General features: G+C 54.3%; 1 protein-coding gene across 2 annotated transcripts in view; it reads right to left on the bottom strand.

Moving 5' to 3' along the window:
• The window catches only part of HSF1 (heat shock transcription factor 1), a 73742-nt gene extending 55046 nt beyond the window's left edge, over positions 1 to 18696 (bottom strand). The window contains exon 1 of one of the 2 annotated variants that reach the window (XM_064441938.1): positions 18310 to 18696. In XM_064441938.1, the coding sequence (XP_064298008.1) occupies positions 18310 to 18435 (126 nt within the window). In that variant the 5' untranslated portion in view covers positions 18436 to 18696. The remainder of the gene's footprint in view (positions 1 to 18309) is intronic. The other variant, XM_064441936.1, reaches the window with a different exon arrangement.
• Positions 18697 to 18943: the final 247 nt, after the last annotated feature.

The raw sequence follows: 18943 nt of genomic DNA, 5'->3' as shown, positions 1-18943 counted from the left end.
GCACGCTGAGCGGGAATTACAGTCAACATAAGCATCTGCAAAACAGCAGAAGACGGGATTTTCATTCTGGCAAAGCGGCACAAGAGCTCTGAATGCATTTTACAACCCGGATTTTCTTCCGTGGCAAAGTCCTGCTCCTGACCCATCCTCCCGCTGAGACCGTCCCACATACCGCCAGCACACGGCGCTGGCAGGAGCGCCACAGGAGAGCCAAGCCCGCCGAGGCACTGACGCCTCACTGCGCGGCCACGAAGCAATCAGGCTTTTTAGTTCAAAAGGAAAGCGGCCGGGCCAGGCCAGACCACCCACACGACAGCAGCGGGATGGTGCCTCCAGAGCTCCAAAGTCCCCCTCAGCTCTCGAGGGTGAATCGGTGAGAGGACCTTCGCACGCAGGAGCTGCTACTTCAATGTCAAAGCAGGTCGTGCCGCTCGGGACGGCGTCCCCTGGCCGGCGGCACCACGCACAAGGTCAGAAGAGGCCCCTCGGGCGCTCCTGAGCTGAGCAACAAGACGGACACAAAACCGCGAGGGCTCTGCAAGCTCCAGCCGTGCCAGATCAGCGCTACAGCCAAACAGCGCGAGGCTCCGCCGACAGCCCCCAGGTCCCAGCACGAACCTCCAGGGAAAAGAGGAGGCCGAGGTCGTCTGAACTGACCTCAGAGTATCACACCAGATACCCAAGAGACCCGATTTTCAGACGGGCACGTCTTACTTTTAAAGTTACTGGGCAAATTCAATATAGCATTAATCCCAAAGAATTAAGACTACTAAAAAACCCCCTCAGACTGTAAAAGACTCTGCTTGCCAGTAACAAAACAGGGTAATGGTTTATTAAAAGTTGACGGTTTGGGCTTTTTGGTCCACAGATGAGTTTCTTTACTCTTTCAGAGGATTCACCTGCATTTGAGTATTTGTTTTCAAGAAGGCCCTTGGACTCCTCCTCCAATACTTACGAGTACCCGAGTCGATTCTAACAGCAAAAAACGCAATAGGAAGATGGCAACGGGGGACGGACGCGGGCTCCAGCCATCTCCCTGAAGACGGCAACCCACAACAAAGAAAACATCTCTGGGTCCCATTCCAAGCCTTTTTGTTTTGCTGGAGCGGCTCCACTCAAGGGTTCTTGCCTTTTTGCCCCCTAAAATACCGAAGTTTGCTGGTGGTCTCCTCTGGGCGCTCCACAGCACAACAGCCGCTGCATCCAAAACACTCTGCTCCCTTTATCTACGTCCAGATACCCCAACCGGCCTCCCCGCCTACCTCCGCCCCCGCCCAGCCCTGTGAACCTTCCCAGGGTTAGCGATTCTGCCGAGTCTATCCGTGCCGCTAAGAATTTTCCTGTTTTCACAGAAGGACGGCTGTGACGTCCATCAGCGTCAAGGAGTTTCACCCAAGTCTCAGCGCAGAACCTCTTCCTCCCAAGAGGGACCTGAGGACAGGCTCTCTGCCTTCAGGTCCAACGCCATCAGGAGCAACGCGTTGCTGATTTCCTTCACCATGTTGTTTGAGATTCATCCTAAAGTTTGCCTTTTTAAAACCGTACCACTTCAGCATTTCCCCCTGCAATTATTAGAAAAACCTCCCATTTCCAGACTGTTTCTGGCCAGCTTATACACATTTTCTTGCACTCCCACCGACTGCCTCTCACTTAACCAGCTCTTCTCCCACCCTGGCGTTAGTCCAGCGCTGACCGGCACACGTGCCCAACACACGGCTACCGCTGCTCGGAGCGGCTGCTGCTGCAAAGTGGTAGAAGCCTTGGGAGTAAGCTGGAAGGGCAGAAGTCTAAGGTGTGCAAGAGCCTTCAGAAAAACCAACATGAATTAAATCGCCTGTAAGCGAGAGGGTTATTTGCACAGTTAGGACGCGACCGACCCCGCAGAGGCACCAACCAAAGTCTGCCTTATTTCTGTTCTCCCAGTTCTCAAGGTCACCCGGTTTCTTCCCCACAGCATCCCAAATCTTCACTGTGTTAACAAAGGCCAACAGCGCTTTGTGAAAACCTTCTCGACACACCTAACGTGCCAAAGCCATTTCAATAAACCCCATCCAAAAAGATTTCATCTTTGAGCAGCTCTGCCATGACCTCTCTCCAGACTGGAGTGACCCTCCGAAAACTGTTGTCTCTTCTTCAGCCAGCCTCTCCCCCACAATTCTCATATTAATCCTCCTCTTCTCCACTTTCATTTATGACCTTCCATGTGGCAGAGTATCAAATGCTTTGCAGAAGCCCAGACACATCAGATCTGCCCAATTCCTTTATCCAGAAAAGGATTTCACGTCCAGAGGAGAGGTGAGGAGGTATAATCCATTTCTGGTAAATCTATGTCGTATTTCATCCCCTTTCCATTTACTTCTACGGCTTTACTTATTCTCCTCTTCAGAATCATTTCCAAAGCACTCCAGACCATCAGGGTCAGACTAGTTAATGCTCCTCTTAAAATCAAACAGCTTATACAAATGAGGTGAAGCCCTTTCTTGGGGTGACTCCTCTGTTGCAGAAAGGGGATGAGGGGCCTCCTGTCCTAAATCCCACTTCGCCCTCGCTCTTCGGGGATGCAAACACCGGGATCTCAGCCCCCTGGACTGGAAGAAGTGCCCACCCACCCCGCACTGAAATCCACCCGTTGGACACCCGCCCGCTTTGCCTGCCAGAACCGCGCTCAGCGCTGCTGGTGTGACCCAAGGGGAGGGCGCGGGAGTCGGACCATCTCCCAGCCCTCGTCAGGGTTTGCTGACAGGGGAGAAACAATGCAGGCAGATCTCTTCACAAGGCAGTGCAAAAGTTAGGGCAGCAAATGAAATACAGCTTATCTTGCATAGTTTTGGTATACTTTTATCTCGATGTGTTCCAAGTCTAGTTCAGACAGCATCAAACGTTTCGGCACAGATCAGGTTGCTTTGTCAAAAGCCTCGGCTCTCCCTAAGCGGGGGACAACTAGAAGTCAAAATGACTCATGTAACACTAGACATTTTCAACGCGTTGGCCAGCGCCGTGCTCGTTCCTCGTCTAGACGGGCTCTGGCCACCCACTGCACGCTCCAGGTCTCCGCATCTGCACTGGCACCCTTCTGCTCCTCCCATCCTCCTCCCGCAAAGCCTCGCAGCCTGGAGACACCATCTATTCATCTGGTGGAAAAAAAAAGGAGGTGCCCCCGAAGGATTTTCTGAAACTGATGCTGGGGAAGAAGAGTCCGTTGATTAGGGAAATCGGCCGGGTTTAGGCTCGGGGTAGAAGAGTCTCCTTGCTAGTCCAGGCCGGGCTTACAAGCCTCCGCACACTATGTGCTTCTCTCCCGGCTGCCCGCACATGCTCTGCGGCAGGACGCTTCACAGAAACCCTCAAGGAGCTCTTCAGGATCAAGCCTGCAGAAGGGCACTTGTGTTTAGTCAACACCTTTTCACTCTGTTTGCAGCAGTACAGCAATAAACTGCCCAAACTTTGTTAATCAGTTCTCGATGGCCCTGAACGGCTGAGGTTAAGGGGCCAAAAACTAGAGAATCGGGCTGAGGATGAAGGCTCTAAGTCTCTTCACACACGGTTTACGAGTAGAGCTATGAATCTGAAGACATTAAAGCTGCCCCCAGGGTAAGACCCCTCCCTTCGGAAGCATCGCGAGCCTCTGGCCCCAGAGCTGCCCCGAACCCTCCAGCTCCCGGTACCGTCCTGCAGTTTCCGAAGTTTCACACCAAAATTTTGCTCTGTACCTTCTGCTCCTTCCCCCGACCATGTTATTTGCTTTCCACAACGACGACCTGAATGTCCAGAGTAATCTTTTAGCGTGCCTGTTCCTGCCGCCTCTCCCCGAGCAGTCACGTTGTCCTTTTTACCACCTCCAAGCGAATCCGTCGGGAACGGTCGGGCACGGTTTCACCGGCACGGCAGCTCAGAACAGCGATCCGTCCAAAAACCAGCTACCAGCTACCTTCCAGCCCCTCGGCGGGTAACAGGCTAGAGAGAACGTGCTAGAGGATAGTTTCCCATCTATCGCCATCGGTAGGCAGGCCCCGGTTCAAAAACTTCTGAAGAACTGGTAAAGTTGTTTAAAATAGTCATTACTTCTGATTAACCCACTGCTGAATAGTTTGGGTTTTTTTAATCAGTAGAAAATCAGGAAGTTTAAAAAATAATTGCTGCAGTCATGCGCAGGCGAGCTGGAAGCTCCGGCAGCTGCGACGGCTCTGAAGCCCAACACTAAGCTGGCTCCAGCTCAGAGCTCCGCAGAGTCGGAGTCGCTTACCACGGCATCAGGACAGGAGGAAAACCTCAGTTCTGAAGTAAAACTTAAGATCTTCTACATAACTGCACATTCAGGTTGTAAGAAACTTCGGTCTGTGAGATACGCAGGAAAATCCAGGAAAATGTTGACTTTAGAGCAACAAATAAAAGGCTCGGTATTCCCAACACCTGACACGCCAGACCTATTTTGAGAACAGAAATACCGATCCCTGTGGTGCGGGCGTCACTGTGCGGCGAAGTCACCCAGCGGGGAGGGACCGCACCAAAACCATGACTGAGCATAAAGGAACCAAGTAACGTGACCGGGGTCTTACAAAGTCGCACCAGAAAATGAAACCCTTACGCAATGAAAGCCGAGCAACCGCGGCAGATGCTTAAAAGAAAGATGGGATGACAATATTAGTGTTTGTTTTTAAAGAGTTAATGTTTGAATTTGAAGGACTAGCATGAGATTTGACAATTCTCAAACTCCAGTTTAAATCTGACCATTAGAATTATGAAAATAGCTGTTTTTCATCAATCTCAGGTATTAAAGAACTCCAAACAAGACACACGCCCTCCAAGGAGCTTTCTGGCTCCACCACTGTTGAGAGCAAGATTCACCCCATTAAATTCTCTTCTGCTCCAGCAACTAAGTACTAAACAACTAGTATTGGCTAGTAGTATTAGTCTAGTACTAGACAAGACTAGAGCTAGACGGTCCTCATGCCTCTCCAACAACAGAGTGACTTTGTTTGAGCCTTGGAAACCCAGGAATTAGAAAAATTTACCCATTTCTTCCACCTTCCACCACCCTGAAGACAAGACCCAGCACTGTTCTGGACCGATTCAGAGCACGCCGGCTCCAGGACGGTGCGCTCTGACGTCGAAACTTTTAGACCCAGACGCGCAGCAGGCTGCGGGCTGGGCAACTCGCTGCCCACTTCACGCAGGTACCCCTCGACTGATCTCAAAACACCGCGTGTGATCTGCGAGGGTTCAGGCTCTGCTTCACAGGCAGCGCAGCTCAGCCCTCAGGCGCAGGCCGGCGGCCTCGGGGTCAGATGGACACGGACTTCGCAGACCGAAGCGGCCGGAGGCAGCTTGCCCTCCCTGGCTCCTCGCCGCCGCCTGCGTCCCGGTTGCTGCTGGCGGTGCCGCCGGAGCCACGTCACGGAAGCAGCTCAGGGAGCGCTCTGGCAAGTGGACGTGTTGGGAGGGGAGGGAAGGAGGAAGCCATCTCCAGCAAAAGCACCACCACAGGACGGAACAAACCCTTTCGGCAGCACAGCGAAAGCGCAGACTACGCGACCGCAGCCTCGGGCATCAGCGCCAGCGTGGCAGGATCCAAACTGGCCCGGGAGCTTTCATCCCCTCGGGTTACTCAGCGCTTTTACACGCCAAGTGCCAGCTAAGAAGCTCAGCCAAGCCAAAGCACCTGAAGGCTTACGTAGCAGCGCGCTCGTGGCCTGCCTAAAGCAGCCGGAGCCGACGCAGTGGTTTTCCCTGCGCTTCTCAAGGGACGTACAGACAATTTTGGAGATATTCATTTCGGAGATGTTCAGATCGCAGCTTGCAGGGGAGCTGGCTGACACGTCCTGCACCACGGCCTGCTCCGAACACCCGGCTCAGAAATGCACGACCGGTGGCTTCGCAGGAGGGGCAGATACAACTGCCAGGGGCCAGCGAGGAAGAGAAAGGTGGGGAGGTGAAACCCTGGTCTGACGGCCAACGGTGAGACTTCCCAAGGAGGGTGGGAAGTGGAGGGAGCAAAACTGTGGGTTCTGGTTCCTGTTCCAGGGGTTGCTCACGTATTAATAAGCATTTGGATAAAACATGTGGTGCTGGGGCCAAAGAAGACTCACAGTTTGCTGGGTATCATGAACCCCACTCCAAAACACATGTTCCTTCTGGTCCAAATACAGCAACTTCTGCGAGAAACTCAGCCTTGTTAAATTCAGCTCCCGGAGCCCGGCACTACCTGCTCCGTCGCAGCACAACGAAAGCGGTCTGTCGTGCTGGCCCCGGCTGCGCAGAAGACCCGGGGGTCCCGGCAGGCAGAGCCGAGCCGCCCTTGCACAAGGGAAGGGGCCACCAGCGCCCCGGGCTGCAGCAATCAGCCACCCGGGCAGGACAGGAGCGGAGCCAGTGGATCACGGGAAGGGATTACCCCGCTCTGCACAGCACCCGCTAAGTAACGCCAGGACAGTGTGTCAGGTCTGGGACCCCGAGACCACACGGACACAGATAAACTGGAGCAAATTCAGCAGAGGGCCACCAGAGTGGCGATGGGGCTGCAGGTCTCTCCTGGAAAGGGGAGGCTGAGGCAGGAGGGCTTGTTCAGCCTGGGGAAGAGATGCCTTGGGGTGTCGGGGAGCAGCAAGGACTCACAGCTCTGCACGGGAAGCAGATGGGAGCAGAGCGTGGTGGTAAGGCAGGCACAGGCGGGGCCTCACCTACAAGGTGCTGGGAGACAGGGGAGCAGAAGTTTGTGCCAGGACCTGTGCAACCCAGTCTGGCCCCAGAGCAGGTCCTGCTCTAAGCCGGAGCTGGGACTAGAGACCACCAGAAGCCCCTTCTCACCTGAATTATTCCATGATCGCTGTTTTTTGTCCAGTTAGTTTTAACTAGGACCAGTTCCCCAGCATAGTTACACGTGCAGCCCCACAACCCTGTGTCGGTACAAGGGAAGGTACAAACACCGCTTTGAGCAGAAATGCTGACTTAAAGCAAAATGAGCCAGCCTCATTTTCTAGCAGATACGAGTGTTGAGAGACACACCTTTTAACACACAAAAAAGAAACATTTCTGCTGTCAGCACCCGACCTACTGTTTCGAGGACGCCCTTCGTACATAGCTAAAAGCGGGAGACCCACCTGCCAGCCGCAGCACGGCTGCCGTACGCACCCTAGGACTGAGAAGCCTTTGTACCCGCCGGGCTGAAGACGGTCGGAAAGTCGTGAGGACCAAGCGGCAAGAACCGAAGGGACACAATCAGAAGTATCCTCACCACGTGCTAAGAACTGCCAAGTTTAGCACGTTTGCAATTTCATAAGAACTAACTGGGAGCTGAACCGTGTCCGAGTGTCCCCCAGTGCAACTGAGGCTACCAAAGCGCCAACCATGGCCGCGGTGAAAGCCAGCCTTCGCGCGACCCTCCGCACCGCTCATCGGCACGCCGCCTTGCGTGGCTGTGCCTGCAGCTCGACACAGGACACTGCCCGGCACGGCTGCTCGAGGGGCAAGGCCTGTCCTTGCTAATACTTACATGCTTTTGGAGAGAAATACAAAAATTCAGTGTGTAAAGTCGATACCAACCGTGGCAGCAGAAGCAGGCCATTCCAGTGAAGGAGCAGAGGTCCTGGATCCAAGGTACTTGTGGCAGCTGGCACAGCCAGCGTGTGCTAGCTGGGGTCTACGCACACCATCGTATTTAGTTTCAGGACGAGCAGAACCTCTGCATCAGTGTGCTGTAACCAAGGAGTTGTCCTCCCTTCCCCTTGATCTTACAGCTGCATGCTCTCGTCACCTTGCACGACCACGATGCTCCACAAAGCTTTCTTCCCCAAGACCTGATCTACCTCTCTGAGTCAGCGACAGAAACCTTACAGTGGTTTCCTGCGAGGCCAGGCAGCTCGCAGAATCACTGAATATCTCGAGTTGGAAGGGACCCATACGGAGCTGAGCCGCTTCATAGCCCATCTGGCAAGCACTGGGGGCAGGACTAGAAGGGGCCGAGCACCGGCTCAGCTGTTCCAGAAACCACGCTCTTACTGAATTTCAGTAACCCAGACTGTGCGTGACAAACCCAGGCCTCTGTGGCCGTGTGTTCATAGAATCATTTAGGTTAGAACAGACCTCTAGGATCATCAAGTCCAACCATCAGCCCAACCCCCCCAGGCCTCCTAAACTATGGCCCCAAGTCCCACGTCTGTGTGTGTTTTGAATCCCCCAGGGATGGTGACTCCCCCACCTCTCTGGGCAGCCTGTGCCACGCCTTGACAACCCTTTTGGTGAAGAAACTGTGCCCAATATCCAACCTAAACCTCCCCTGGTGCAGCTTCAGGCTGTTCCCTCTCATCCTATTGTATGTTACTGGGAGAAGAGACCAACCCCCCCTCACTCCAGCCTCTCTCAGGCAGCTGCAGAGAGCGAGAAGGGCTCCCCTCAGCCCCCCCCTTCTCCAGGCTAAACCCCCCCAGCTCCCCCAGCCGCCCCCCAGCACACTTGTGCTCCAGACCCTGCCCCAGCCCCGCTGCCCTGCTCTGGACACGCTCCAGCCCCTCCAGGCCCTTCTTGTCCCGAGGGGCCCAAACCTGAGCCCAGCACTCGAGGTGGGGCCTCCCCAGGGCCGAGCACAGGGGCCCCATCCCTGCCCGGCTCCTGCTGGCCACACCAGTGCTGACACAAGCCCGGGGGCTGGTGGCCTCCTTGGCCACCTGGGCACTGCTGGCTCATGCCCAGCCGGCTGTCAGCCAGCACCCCCAGGGCCTTCTCCGCCGGGCACTTCCCAGCCCCTCTGCCCCAGGCCTGGGGCGCTGCCTGGGGTCGGTGTGACCCAAGGGCAGGACCCGGCACTGGGCCTTGTTAAACCTCACACAACTGGCCTCGGCCCATCGATCCAGCCTGTCCAGGTCCCCCTGCAGAGCCTTCCTGCCCTTGAGCAGATCAACACTCCTGCCCAGCTTGGTGTCACCTGCAAACTCACTGAGGGCGCCCTCGATCCCCTCGTCCAGAGATCATTGATGAAGGCCCCAACACTGAGCCCTGGGGAACCCCACTCGTTTATCTCTGCAGGAAAAAAGCTTACAGCCTCTTCATGCCATGCTGGGGAAACACCTAATTCCAGGAAAGACACTCTCCATCCCTACCACCGTACAGGAAGAGCACGTGCTGGTGCTGATCGCGCGCTACGTGCAATCGCTGCGCTACTTCCAGCTTCAGCGCGACAGAAAGCGAATCCGCTCCAGTCCAAAATTCTAAACAAGTCACCATTTCCAGCACAGATTTGAAACGTGACTTTTCATAAAGCTCACTTACACCACTGTTGGACCCCCGTCACCACCCGGCGCCTGCCTGCGCTCCTCGAGTGTGCACAGAACGGCGTGGAAGGGGTGAGCTTTGGCTTACAATAAAAAACCCAAACAAATCCGTAAGGTGCTGACAACCTTATATACAAGGGGATTTCACGCAAGCAATCTCTGAGGTGACATTTTACCGGTTTACCAAGAGTTCAGACACCAGCAGAGCAGGAAGGAAGTTTTCTGAGAGCGCAGACCCAGAACCCTCCTTTTCACTTACAATTTTTGTTAAGGGACGTTCACGCTCGCACAATCCCTCTCGTTTAGGCTTTGTCTTTCTCCAGCCGCCGTTTTGCTGGGCTAAGGAAACGTAACTTTCAGACCATGGTTTCATATCGCTCAGTGACATCGAAGTGTCACTTGAAGGTATCCAGGCACCACCACTGCTTGTTCCTGGCTCAAGTGCGGTGCTGCCAAAACCCAGCTGGCTTCTGGGGACCGTGCTGCGAACCACAGAGGGTAACCGTGCTCACACACGCACAAGCGTAAGAAAAAGAAGCATAAAAGGGTGGGTTTTGCTTCTGAAGCAGGAAGAGTACCCTGGTCAAATTAGTAAGAAAGAAACAACTATTTGCGGGCAGAACTATCAAGTTCCCAGAAGAGCAAAAATCCCTTCCGTGCAGGACGGGGCGTTTCACACGAGCAGGGTCGCGCCACTCCTACCTGCAGCTTTTTCAGGACTCACCCAGGTCTCCCTGCAAGATGAGGCTCTGTGACGCTGACACCTTCCTACTTCATTCATTCCACTTCACGCAGACACCTCTCTTTTTTTATGCCAACATCATTAAAGAACTACATTGACGTCTTCATCAATGACGTAGGCAGTGGGATCGAGAGCACCCCCAGCACGTTTACAGGTGACACCGAGCTGAGCGGGGCAGGTGGCGCCTGAGGGACGGGGTGTCATCCAGAGACCTGGACAAGCTGCAGAGGGGGGCCTGGGAAAGCCTCATGAGGTTAAACAAGGCCAAGTGCAAGGTCCTGCCCCTGGGTCGGGGCCACCCCCGGTATCGACACAGGCTGGGGGATGGGGGGATGGTGAGCAGCCCTGCGGTGAAGGGCTTGGGGGTGCTGGGGGGTGAAAAGCTGGACCCGAGCCGGCAACATGCGCTCACAGCCCAGAAAGCCGAGCATCTCCTGGGCTGGATCCAGAGCAGCGGGGCCAGCAGGGCGAGGGAGGGGATTCTCCCCATCTGCTCCGCTCTGGGGAGACCCCCCCGGAGCCCTGCGTCCAGCTCTGGGGTCCCCAGCACAGCACAGACACGGGCCTGTTGGAGGGGTCCGGAGGAGGGACACGGAAATGGTGTGAGGGCTGGAACCCCTCTGGTGGGGAGAGAGGCTGGGAGAGGTGGGGTTGCTCAGCCTGGGGAAGAGAAGGCTGCGGGGAGACCTTATTGCTGCCTTTCGGTGCTTAAAGGGGGGCTGTAGGAAGGGTGGGAGCAACCTCTTTAGCCAGGCCTGGTGTGTCAGACCAAGGGGTGATGGTTTTAAACTAAAGAGGGGAGATTTAGACTGGACATAAGGAAGAAATTTTTTAATACGAGGGTGGTGAAACCCTGGCCCAGGTTGCCCCGAGAGGTGGTCAATGCCCCATCCCTGGGAACACTCAAGCCCAGGTTGGACGGGGCTCTGAGCAACCTGGTCTAGCTGAAGCTGTCCCTGCTCATGGCAGGGGGTTGGACTGGATGGGCCCTGAAGGTCCCTTCCAACCCAAACCATCCTGTGATTCTACAGCAGACAGACCCCAAGAACCTTGAGGAGCCCAGCTAGTAACTCTTCACCTAAAACTTAACAATAGTATTTTCAAACGACGCACTTTCCTTCCTTTCTGCTGGCTCTTCCCTCGCTTTGCGGATCTGCGTTAGTCCCCACCTGCCTATGGTGACGCATTTTCTGTGCGGCAGTTACTGGTGTCAGGCAGATTAAAGCTCCGAGCTGAGCACAGATATCTGCGCTTCTGTTTACAAAACATATTAAAGACAGGAGAAAAAGCAGCCCGTGGAAAACACATTGCTAATGGGGAAAAAAAAAAAAAGACAAAGAAGGAACTTATGCGTACACAAAATGAGCCATTTGCCAGGGTTTACAACCGAAAGTGAAAGCACGCTGCGCTGGAAGCGGCATCGCAAGAACAGAAATCCTCTTGGGCCAGACTAGGGAGTCCTAGTCTAGAAAAAGGCAAGAAATAATCACTCCTTTGTGGGTCAAACCAGAAACGTTCAATGAGCAAGGCTGAGAAAATTCCTCAGCCTCTGTAACGAAGAACACGGGGCAGGAGGACAGACCAAACAGCGGGAGCTGCAGCAGACTATTTATCCAGTAATTGGTGTAATTACCAGGGGATCTGACAGAGTTAGATTTTTAAGTTCCACAGCAGACCAACAGCTAAGTAATTTATTCACGCTAATCACCAGTTACAGCTCACACTCGAGCGCTCAGCGCCAAGCGCCCGCGCGCAGAGCCGACGGCGCCGCTCCTCTTCGACGAGCAGAATGCAGAATGGGGAGAACTCTCGGCATCTACCGGGATAAAGTTTCTTCCAAGCTTTTTCAAGCTGACCCAAACCCTGCTCGCGCTGCTTTGATTAGCAACTGCAGCCAACGTCACCACACAAAACATATCGCGTTCCGGTTTACACAATTTATCTGAATCTCTCTCCTGCTCCCGGGAGGTCACAGTTCAACGAGGCACAAGGAACTACGGCACGACCCGCTGCTGGCCCAGGGAGAGCGGGCTGCTCTGCCTCCCTGGGAGCACCTCCCTGAGCTGCCTCAACCCTGATACAGCAGAAAACAAAGAAAATCAGGTATTATGGCATCAAGGAGGTCCACAAAAGGGTCTGACAAGAACCAGAGTCAGCGTGAGCACGGGGCAGGATCCTGCAAGCAAAACCGAGCGATCCCGTAGCAGAAGCACGCGGTTCGATCCACCGGCTGCTGCCGGAGCACGGCAGGGCAGAGCGGCTGCTTTGGAAGGAAACAAAGCGCCCGGCATGAATGAGCATGGACCAAGGCCGTGCAGGATCACCACTACACAGCCGTCGCCCAAGAAACGTCGCTGCACTGGGAAACGACGCCTCGAAGCAGTCCACGAGCTCCTGTGCCAGGCGGGAAGAGGACAAGCAGCGCCACCGGTATTCGCAAAGGTGGCCAAGTTATTTAGGCAGGGGAAAGGTGTGATCGAGGCAGGAGGCTGAAAGGCCCAGGTTTCAAAGGACAGTTTCTGAACAGTCCGTTTTGCAGCGTGTCAGCAGGTCACCTCTCAAAGCCAGTTCCCAGCAGCATTTTGAGCACTTCCAGGTTTTTTTGGCGCTCTTCAGCTCTAAGGCGAGGTTTTCCATTAGGTGCTACCTCTCAAAGCTCTAAGTCCCCAACTTCAACCTCCGACCTAACACTGGGCCTTCACCTGGTGATTCTAAATGAACCTTTTAGCTTGACCGAGATAAAACCCCCAACCTTTAAGGGCTCACAATCCTGAATTTAAATTCTATTGGGAATCCCACGCGACTACAGCTATCATTGCCCGTAAAAATATGCCCTTTATTTTAATCGCCACCCTTACTCGGTTAAGTTTTGTTTGGAATTGGCATTGCAAACACAGAACTGGGAAATAAGTAATCTGAGCGTAAAAGCGCTGAAGAATGGTTGAATTTTATTTGATGTTATTAAAAGGCCAATGCCTTATTTAACAAACCCTCACCCTATATACTAGACGAGATCAACTTCCCCTTGCAAAACCATGAAGGTTGCCGTTATCAATGTGACGGATTAAATATAAGATAAAACCTCACATTTCCCCTCTTCACTGCCTGGCTGCTATAAACCCTTCCTTTTCCCAATTCCTCGATTTTCAGTTAACTTTCACAGACCATAAATCAGAACTCTTTAGACACACGCAGCTATTGTAATTCTGCACATTCCTCGTTCCCAGCTCTACGTTCAGATTTCCTGTACACTCAAAGCAGTTACCTCACCCTGAGATAACGCTGGTTTGGGGAACAGTGGGGAGGTAGGTGTTGTCTCGTGCACACCAAGGGTTAACCCACCAGGAATCCTCTGCCTGAAGGATCCAACTGGTGACAGACCATTTCAGCAAAGAGTAATTTTCCTAGCGCAGGCGAGGACCTCGGCGCTGACCTCGAATTTGGCAAGCTGTGCAGAAAGCGTGTACATGTTTACAGGCAAAACAAGCTGCTGATGAGGTTATTTCGTGCACTCTGCTCCCCTCCGCTGTCCAAGAGCGTTAACAGAGCCGTCCGACTGAGACATGACTGCAGGGAAGCGGCACCTTGCCTGTACGTTGCTTGAGATCAGCGTGCCGTGGTGGGCTCGCCGTTCCACGTGCGGTCGCTTTCCAGTTTGAGTCGCCCTCTCGGACAGCCCAGCCGCCTCTCTAGGTCCAGTGAGGGCAAGGCTCAGGGCCACTTAATGCTCGTATTGGTCTGGAGGGTAACATCCGTGGCCTTTCGGACCTGTGCCTCACCACACGGACTTTCCAGTGCTGGAATCTGGGCTGCTGCTGCAGCAGAAACAGGTACCTGGGGTTTGCCAGCAGCAGGCGGTTCCATTTAGGCTGCAGGATGAGACAAGGACTGATGCTTGTTCTTGTCTCACAAGCCGAGAATCCTTGTGTTAAGGTTGGAAAAGACCTCGAGGATCATCAAGTCCAACCATCAGCCCAAGCCCCCCAGGCCTCCTAAACCATGTCCCCAGGTGCCACAGCTACACGGTGTTTGAACCCCCCCAGGGATGGTGACTCAGCCACTTCCCTGGGCAGCCTGTCCCAGCACTTGACAACACTTTGGGTGAAGAAATTATTCCTAATACCCAATCTAAACCCCCCCTAGCACAACTTGAGGCTGTTTCCTCTCGTCCTATCTCTTGTTATTGTGAGAAGAGACCAGCCCCCCCCTCACTACAGCCCCTCTCAGGCAGCTGCAGAGCGATAAGGTCTCTTAGGTTGGATATTAGGACAAGGTTCTTCCCCCAGAGGGTGGTGGAGCCCTGGCACAGGCTCCCCAGGGAGGCATCACGGCACCAGCCTGGCAATATTCCAGAAGCACTTGGACAAGGCCCTCAGAGCCACGGAGTGAATCTGGGGTGTCCTGTGCAGGGACAGGGGTTGGACTTGATGGTCCCTGTGGGTCCCTTCCAGCTCAGGGCATTCTGTGATGCTATGAAACACACAGTGCTGCTTCCTCAGAGCACCTCCTGGCCCCCAGGGTTTACGAGCCACCCACCTTCCAACTAATTCAATTTAAAGAGGTGGCTGCTACCAGTGAAGCTTGTCCCCCTCTTCCCAGCATCCCCAGCTACACTTTCCCATCACCTCCAGCAGTTGCGCGGCAGCAGGATGAGTCACTAAAACTCACCGGTTCAACAGAAAAATACCCAGGAGGAAAAAAGAAAACACAACCTGTGCAGGACAAAAAGCAACTCGCTGAGGCCCCACGATCACCAGCAGAGATGCAAAGCCGGTGGCAGGGGCAGCTCTGCACTCTCTGGCAGCAGCTAACTCCCAGCTGAGGCGAGCACACGCCTTAGAGGGGGGTAAATGTAGTAAATAATGTCAAAAATAAACTAGCCTTCAATTAGTCATACAATTTATATCCCAAATACACTTCAACTTGGTTGTTTCAGTGGAGAAATCGGCCGCAGAGCTAACAGGACCTGCTGTCCCACGTTGGACTAAGGTCCGGAGAGACAAGGTGCCACCTCACACGCTCGGGGAAAAGCCTAAGCAGGACAACGTCAACCTTCCCTAACAAACTCGTACCAGCAAACAGCAGCGCTGGTACTCCTGAGGGCAGAAATTACATCCAGACGTTGTGTTTTATAACAAAACAATCCATCCTTCTTGAACTCTTGTCAAATTCTTCTACGGTTTTGGCCTGGGCGCCACCATTGTGGGGGGCGATTACACAATCCGCAAGCGACATTATGAGATCTCTGCATTTTAAACTCGCTGCCAGGCAGCTCAGCCGGGTGCCACCTCGTCTTTACATGTGAGAAGCTCTGACTGCTTTGGAACAATGAGGAGAAGGCATTTCTATCTGCCAGCCCAGCTCAGCAGGCTGCCCGCGAGGCCGAGCGGCTTTGGCGAGAGCGCAGGAACGGCGCGAGCGGAGCGGGGCGCTTTCCCAGAGCACCCTGTGATCAGCAAACCCGAGGGTCTCCGAGGGAGAGGAGCAAGGTTACACCTGAGAAAGCAGGGTGGGATTTATGGACGAGGCAGGACAGAATCCCGGCTCTCACGGCATGAGGTGCAGAGGACATGACAAACGCCCCAAAGCCACCCTGCCTTTCAGGCGCACAGTGACTGCACCGGGGCGGGGGGAGGTCTGAACCATTAACGTTAGCTGTAGGCATGAGAGAACTTCCCAAGATGGGAAAGTTATTTAAAAAAAAAAAAAGTGTCAAAGAATCACAAATAAAATGTGAAGACTTTACCTTCAAAAGACGTCAAATTAGAAGTTATATATTTTAAAAAGTGTATTCTGCTTCTTTTTCTCCCCCTTACGTTTATTTTCCTGCTTTCTACTGAGACGATTTCTCCTCAAGCACACAGAGATCCCTTTCCTTACTGCAAGCTCTTAGAGATCCACACTCCTGAACCCCCACAGCTCAGTTCTTCCACCTATTATTAAAGGAAACTGAAAGAAAGGAATCAAACTCAGTAAACTGAGAACAACCAACTACTGATTACCCGAGTGAGCTTGAGGATAACCAACTCTTTCTGTATCACAGCCTGTATTAACAAAAAAAAGTGAGAGAACTGCTTCGGGGGAGACCCAATCTTGTCACAGATTCCATCGACTCACAGAACATTTACTTTCAACACCGGGAACACCAAGGAGCTCAGATGCCTGACACAGTCATTCCACACCACAGAACCCTGCCTCTGGACCGAAGATCACCAGGATCCAAGGCTTAACAAAAAATTTTAAGAGTTGTATCTGTCCAGACCATGCTCCCTTAGCTCTTGCCAAGACCTAGGAGGTTTGTCCACCTACTGATATTCTAAAGGAGTTAAAAAAAAAAAAAGATCTCCCTGTCAGGCTGGCAAAGTCACTCTGGGATAGTTTCTATCTGGGCTGAATGGCAGCACTTCAGCTGCCCGAGCTATCGCACTGCTCGCCACGCACGCCGTTACCCCACAGCGAACACGCAGCAAATAAAGGCTGTTTATTGCTCAGTGAGCAAAGCAGGAGGCTGAACGTTTAACACGGGCCAAGAACACGTCCCCGGACAGCTACAGCAAAGCACCCTCCCCCAGCACCCTGCCAATGAGGTGCAATGCCAGCATACGGATCTCCCTCTCCCACCTTTTCACTCTCATCTACAAGCAGCAGCTCGCTCGTCCTGCAGCTGGGCCGGGACAGCTTCGGGTAACCGCATTACAAACCACACCGGCCCCGATGAGCAACACCCCCAGAGAGCGGGCAGCAAAGCGCTGGAGGGGAGGGAAGCGAGCGGTCAGGAGCTCCTCGGCCAGCCTCAACACCGGCACCTCCTTCCTTCCACACCTGCAAAAATCTTTTGGGCAAGGAGAAATGAAGACGCCAGCAACTTTCTCTACCTGTCAACATAAGCAAAGTATATACATCTATTTGCAAAAGCATCCTGATTTACATGGAGATACCAAGGCCACGGCCATTACTCCCGGTGGCACAGCTTAACTTAAACACCATCCAAACAGCGGATCCGTCCGCATTCCGAGGCTCAAAGCTGTCACAGGATCCCCACGCCACCTCTAGCAGCCACCCCCAGGAGGAAGGCGGCCTGCCTGTGCACTGCAGCTCCCAAACGTACAGCAAAGGGGGTAACACTGGTTGCCCCCCACCCCTAAACACAATTCCTCACGGCGTTTCAGCAACACAAAACTGACTAGAAACCCATTAAACACAAGGCATTAAATCTTTGCTCTAGTAACAGGACGAGGCGTTTGTTCGGAGGCGATGACTTGCAAAGTCAAGAGCCGCCCAATATCTGCAGCAAACAGCCAGCGCACGTCTTTCATCTCATCACGGCCACGTTGAGTCAGATAAGCAAACAGTTTGAGTTGGTAGAGAACAGCTACGATCAAGGGTTACGAAAAAAACCCAAACATTCCCAGGGTGTTTATGCTTCTATTTTGGTCCTTATCTTTCAAGGTTTATTATCTTGAACTGCAGCTCCTACTTGTCTTAGCTCCTCACACCCAGAAGTCAAACCTCTGTACGACAGTCCTTTCGCACTCTTACCCGTTTCTCTTCCCTCAATAGCTTCGGTAGCAAGCACCTGATCTGGGGTCGAAGCACAGAGACACAGGAGGGAGAGGAACTGAGTATTTGTGAGAACTTATTTCTAAATAACTGCTTGGTGTGCCAGGTTAAGAACCAAACAGCAAGAAAACTTCTTCCCTTTGATTTCGGGCAAACAGCGGAGATTTAACAGCCTCTGAAAAACAGCTTGAGGCATTTGGCTCTGGATACTACAACCTTTGAAACAAAACTTAAAACTTCCCCAAGTGGCTAGAAAAGGTTGAAAAGGGGGACAGATCAAGCCAGCGCTGTAGAAACGGGGAACAAAAGCAGCTCAGAAACCACAACAGCGGTTAGAATGACAAGGCTAAAAGCTGTCGAGCATCCCCTACCATGGAAACAGAGGAGCGGCCGGACGCTGAGGTGGTTTTTTTTTTTTTTCTCCCTTAAGTAGACGGGATAGCTCATTTCCCCCCGAGGTATTGCAGCGCTGGGGTAATGAGGCGGGATAATCACGGGGGAAAGAGGTAGCACCGCTAATTAAGAGGGCGAGAGCGGCTGCGAGGCCTGGAGAGCCGCAGGGACCCGTTCCGATGGTATGACACACCGGTGAAGAGCGGGAAGCGGGCCTGCGGCTGGGAAAGTCACTCCAGAGCCCGGGGGAGGCCGCGGACACACCCGGGCCGAGGCACCGGGGCCAGGCTCCCATCAGCAGGAGCCAGGCCCCGGTGCCTCGGCCGCGTCGTCGCCCCTACCGGGACTCACCGGGCTCCAGCAGATGAGCGAGTCGGTGTCGGGATCCTCCACCAGAGTCCACAGCTTGGTAAGGAAAGCGGGTACGTTACTACCGCCGGGGCCGGCGCCCACCGCCGCCGCGCCAGGGCCCTCCATAGCGGCGGCCGCCGCGCCCTCAGGGCCCGGTTGCAGGCCCCGGGGATAGGCCGCGGCGCACCGGAGGCGGCGCCCCCCGCCCCCCGAGGGGAAACCGCCGCCAGGTGGAGTTTGAGGCGGGCGGGAGGAGCGGGGATTTAGCACCGCCGGCGGCCGCCTCCTCCGCGGGGCCGGGCCACTGCCTGCGCGCTGCGAGCGCCGGGGCCCAGCATGGCCGCCGCCATCTTGGGACGCCTCCGAGACAAGCCCCCCGCGCGGGGCGGAAGGGCGCATGCGCAGGGACGCCCCCTTCCCGCGCCGGGCCACGCCCCTCTCCACGGGGCTCATGCGCGTCCTCACCCAGCCCCGCCCCCGGGAACTCCCTCCAGCGCGCATGCGCCATCCCCATCGCAAGGCAGCCGCTTGCGCTCATACGCATACTGCTGATACTCCCCGGTTCGTATCTATGCGCATGCGCCCTCCCCTCGGCGGGGGCCAGCCCCGGGTACGCGCATGCGTATTCCGCTGA

This window comes from Phalacrocorax carbo, chromosome 2, assembly GCF_963921805.1.
Source record: "Phalacrocorax carbo chromosome 2, bPhaCar2.1, whole genome shotgun sequence".
NCBI classification, from domain to species: Eukaryota; Metazoa; Chordata; class Aves; order Suliformes; family Phalacrocoracidae; genus Phalacrocorax; species Phalacrocorax carbo.
The sequence above is the reverse complement of the archived record's forward strand: the minus strand, read 5'-3'. Positions and strand labels throughout refer to the sequence as shown.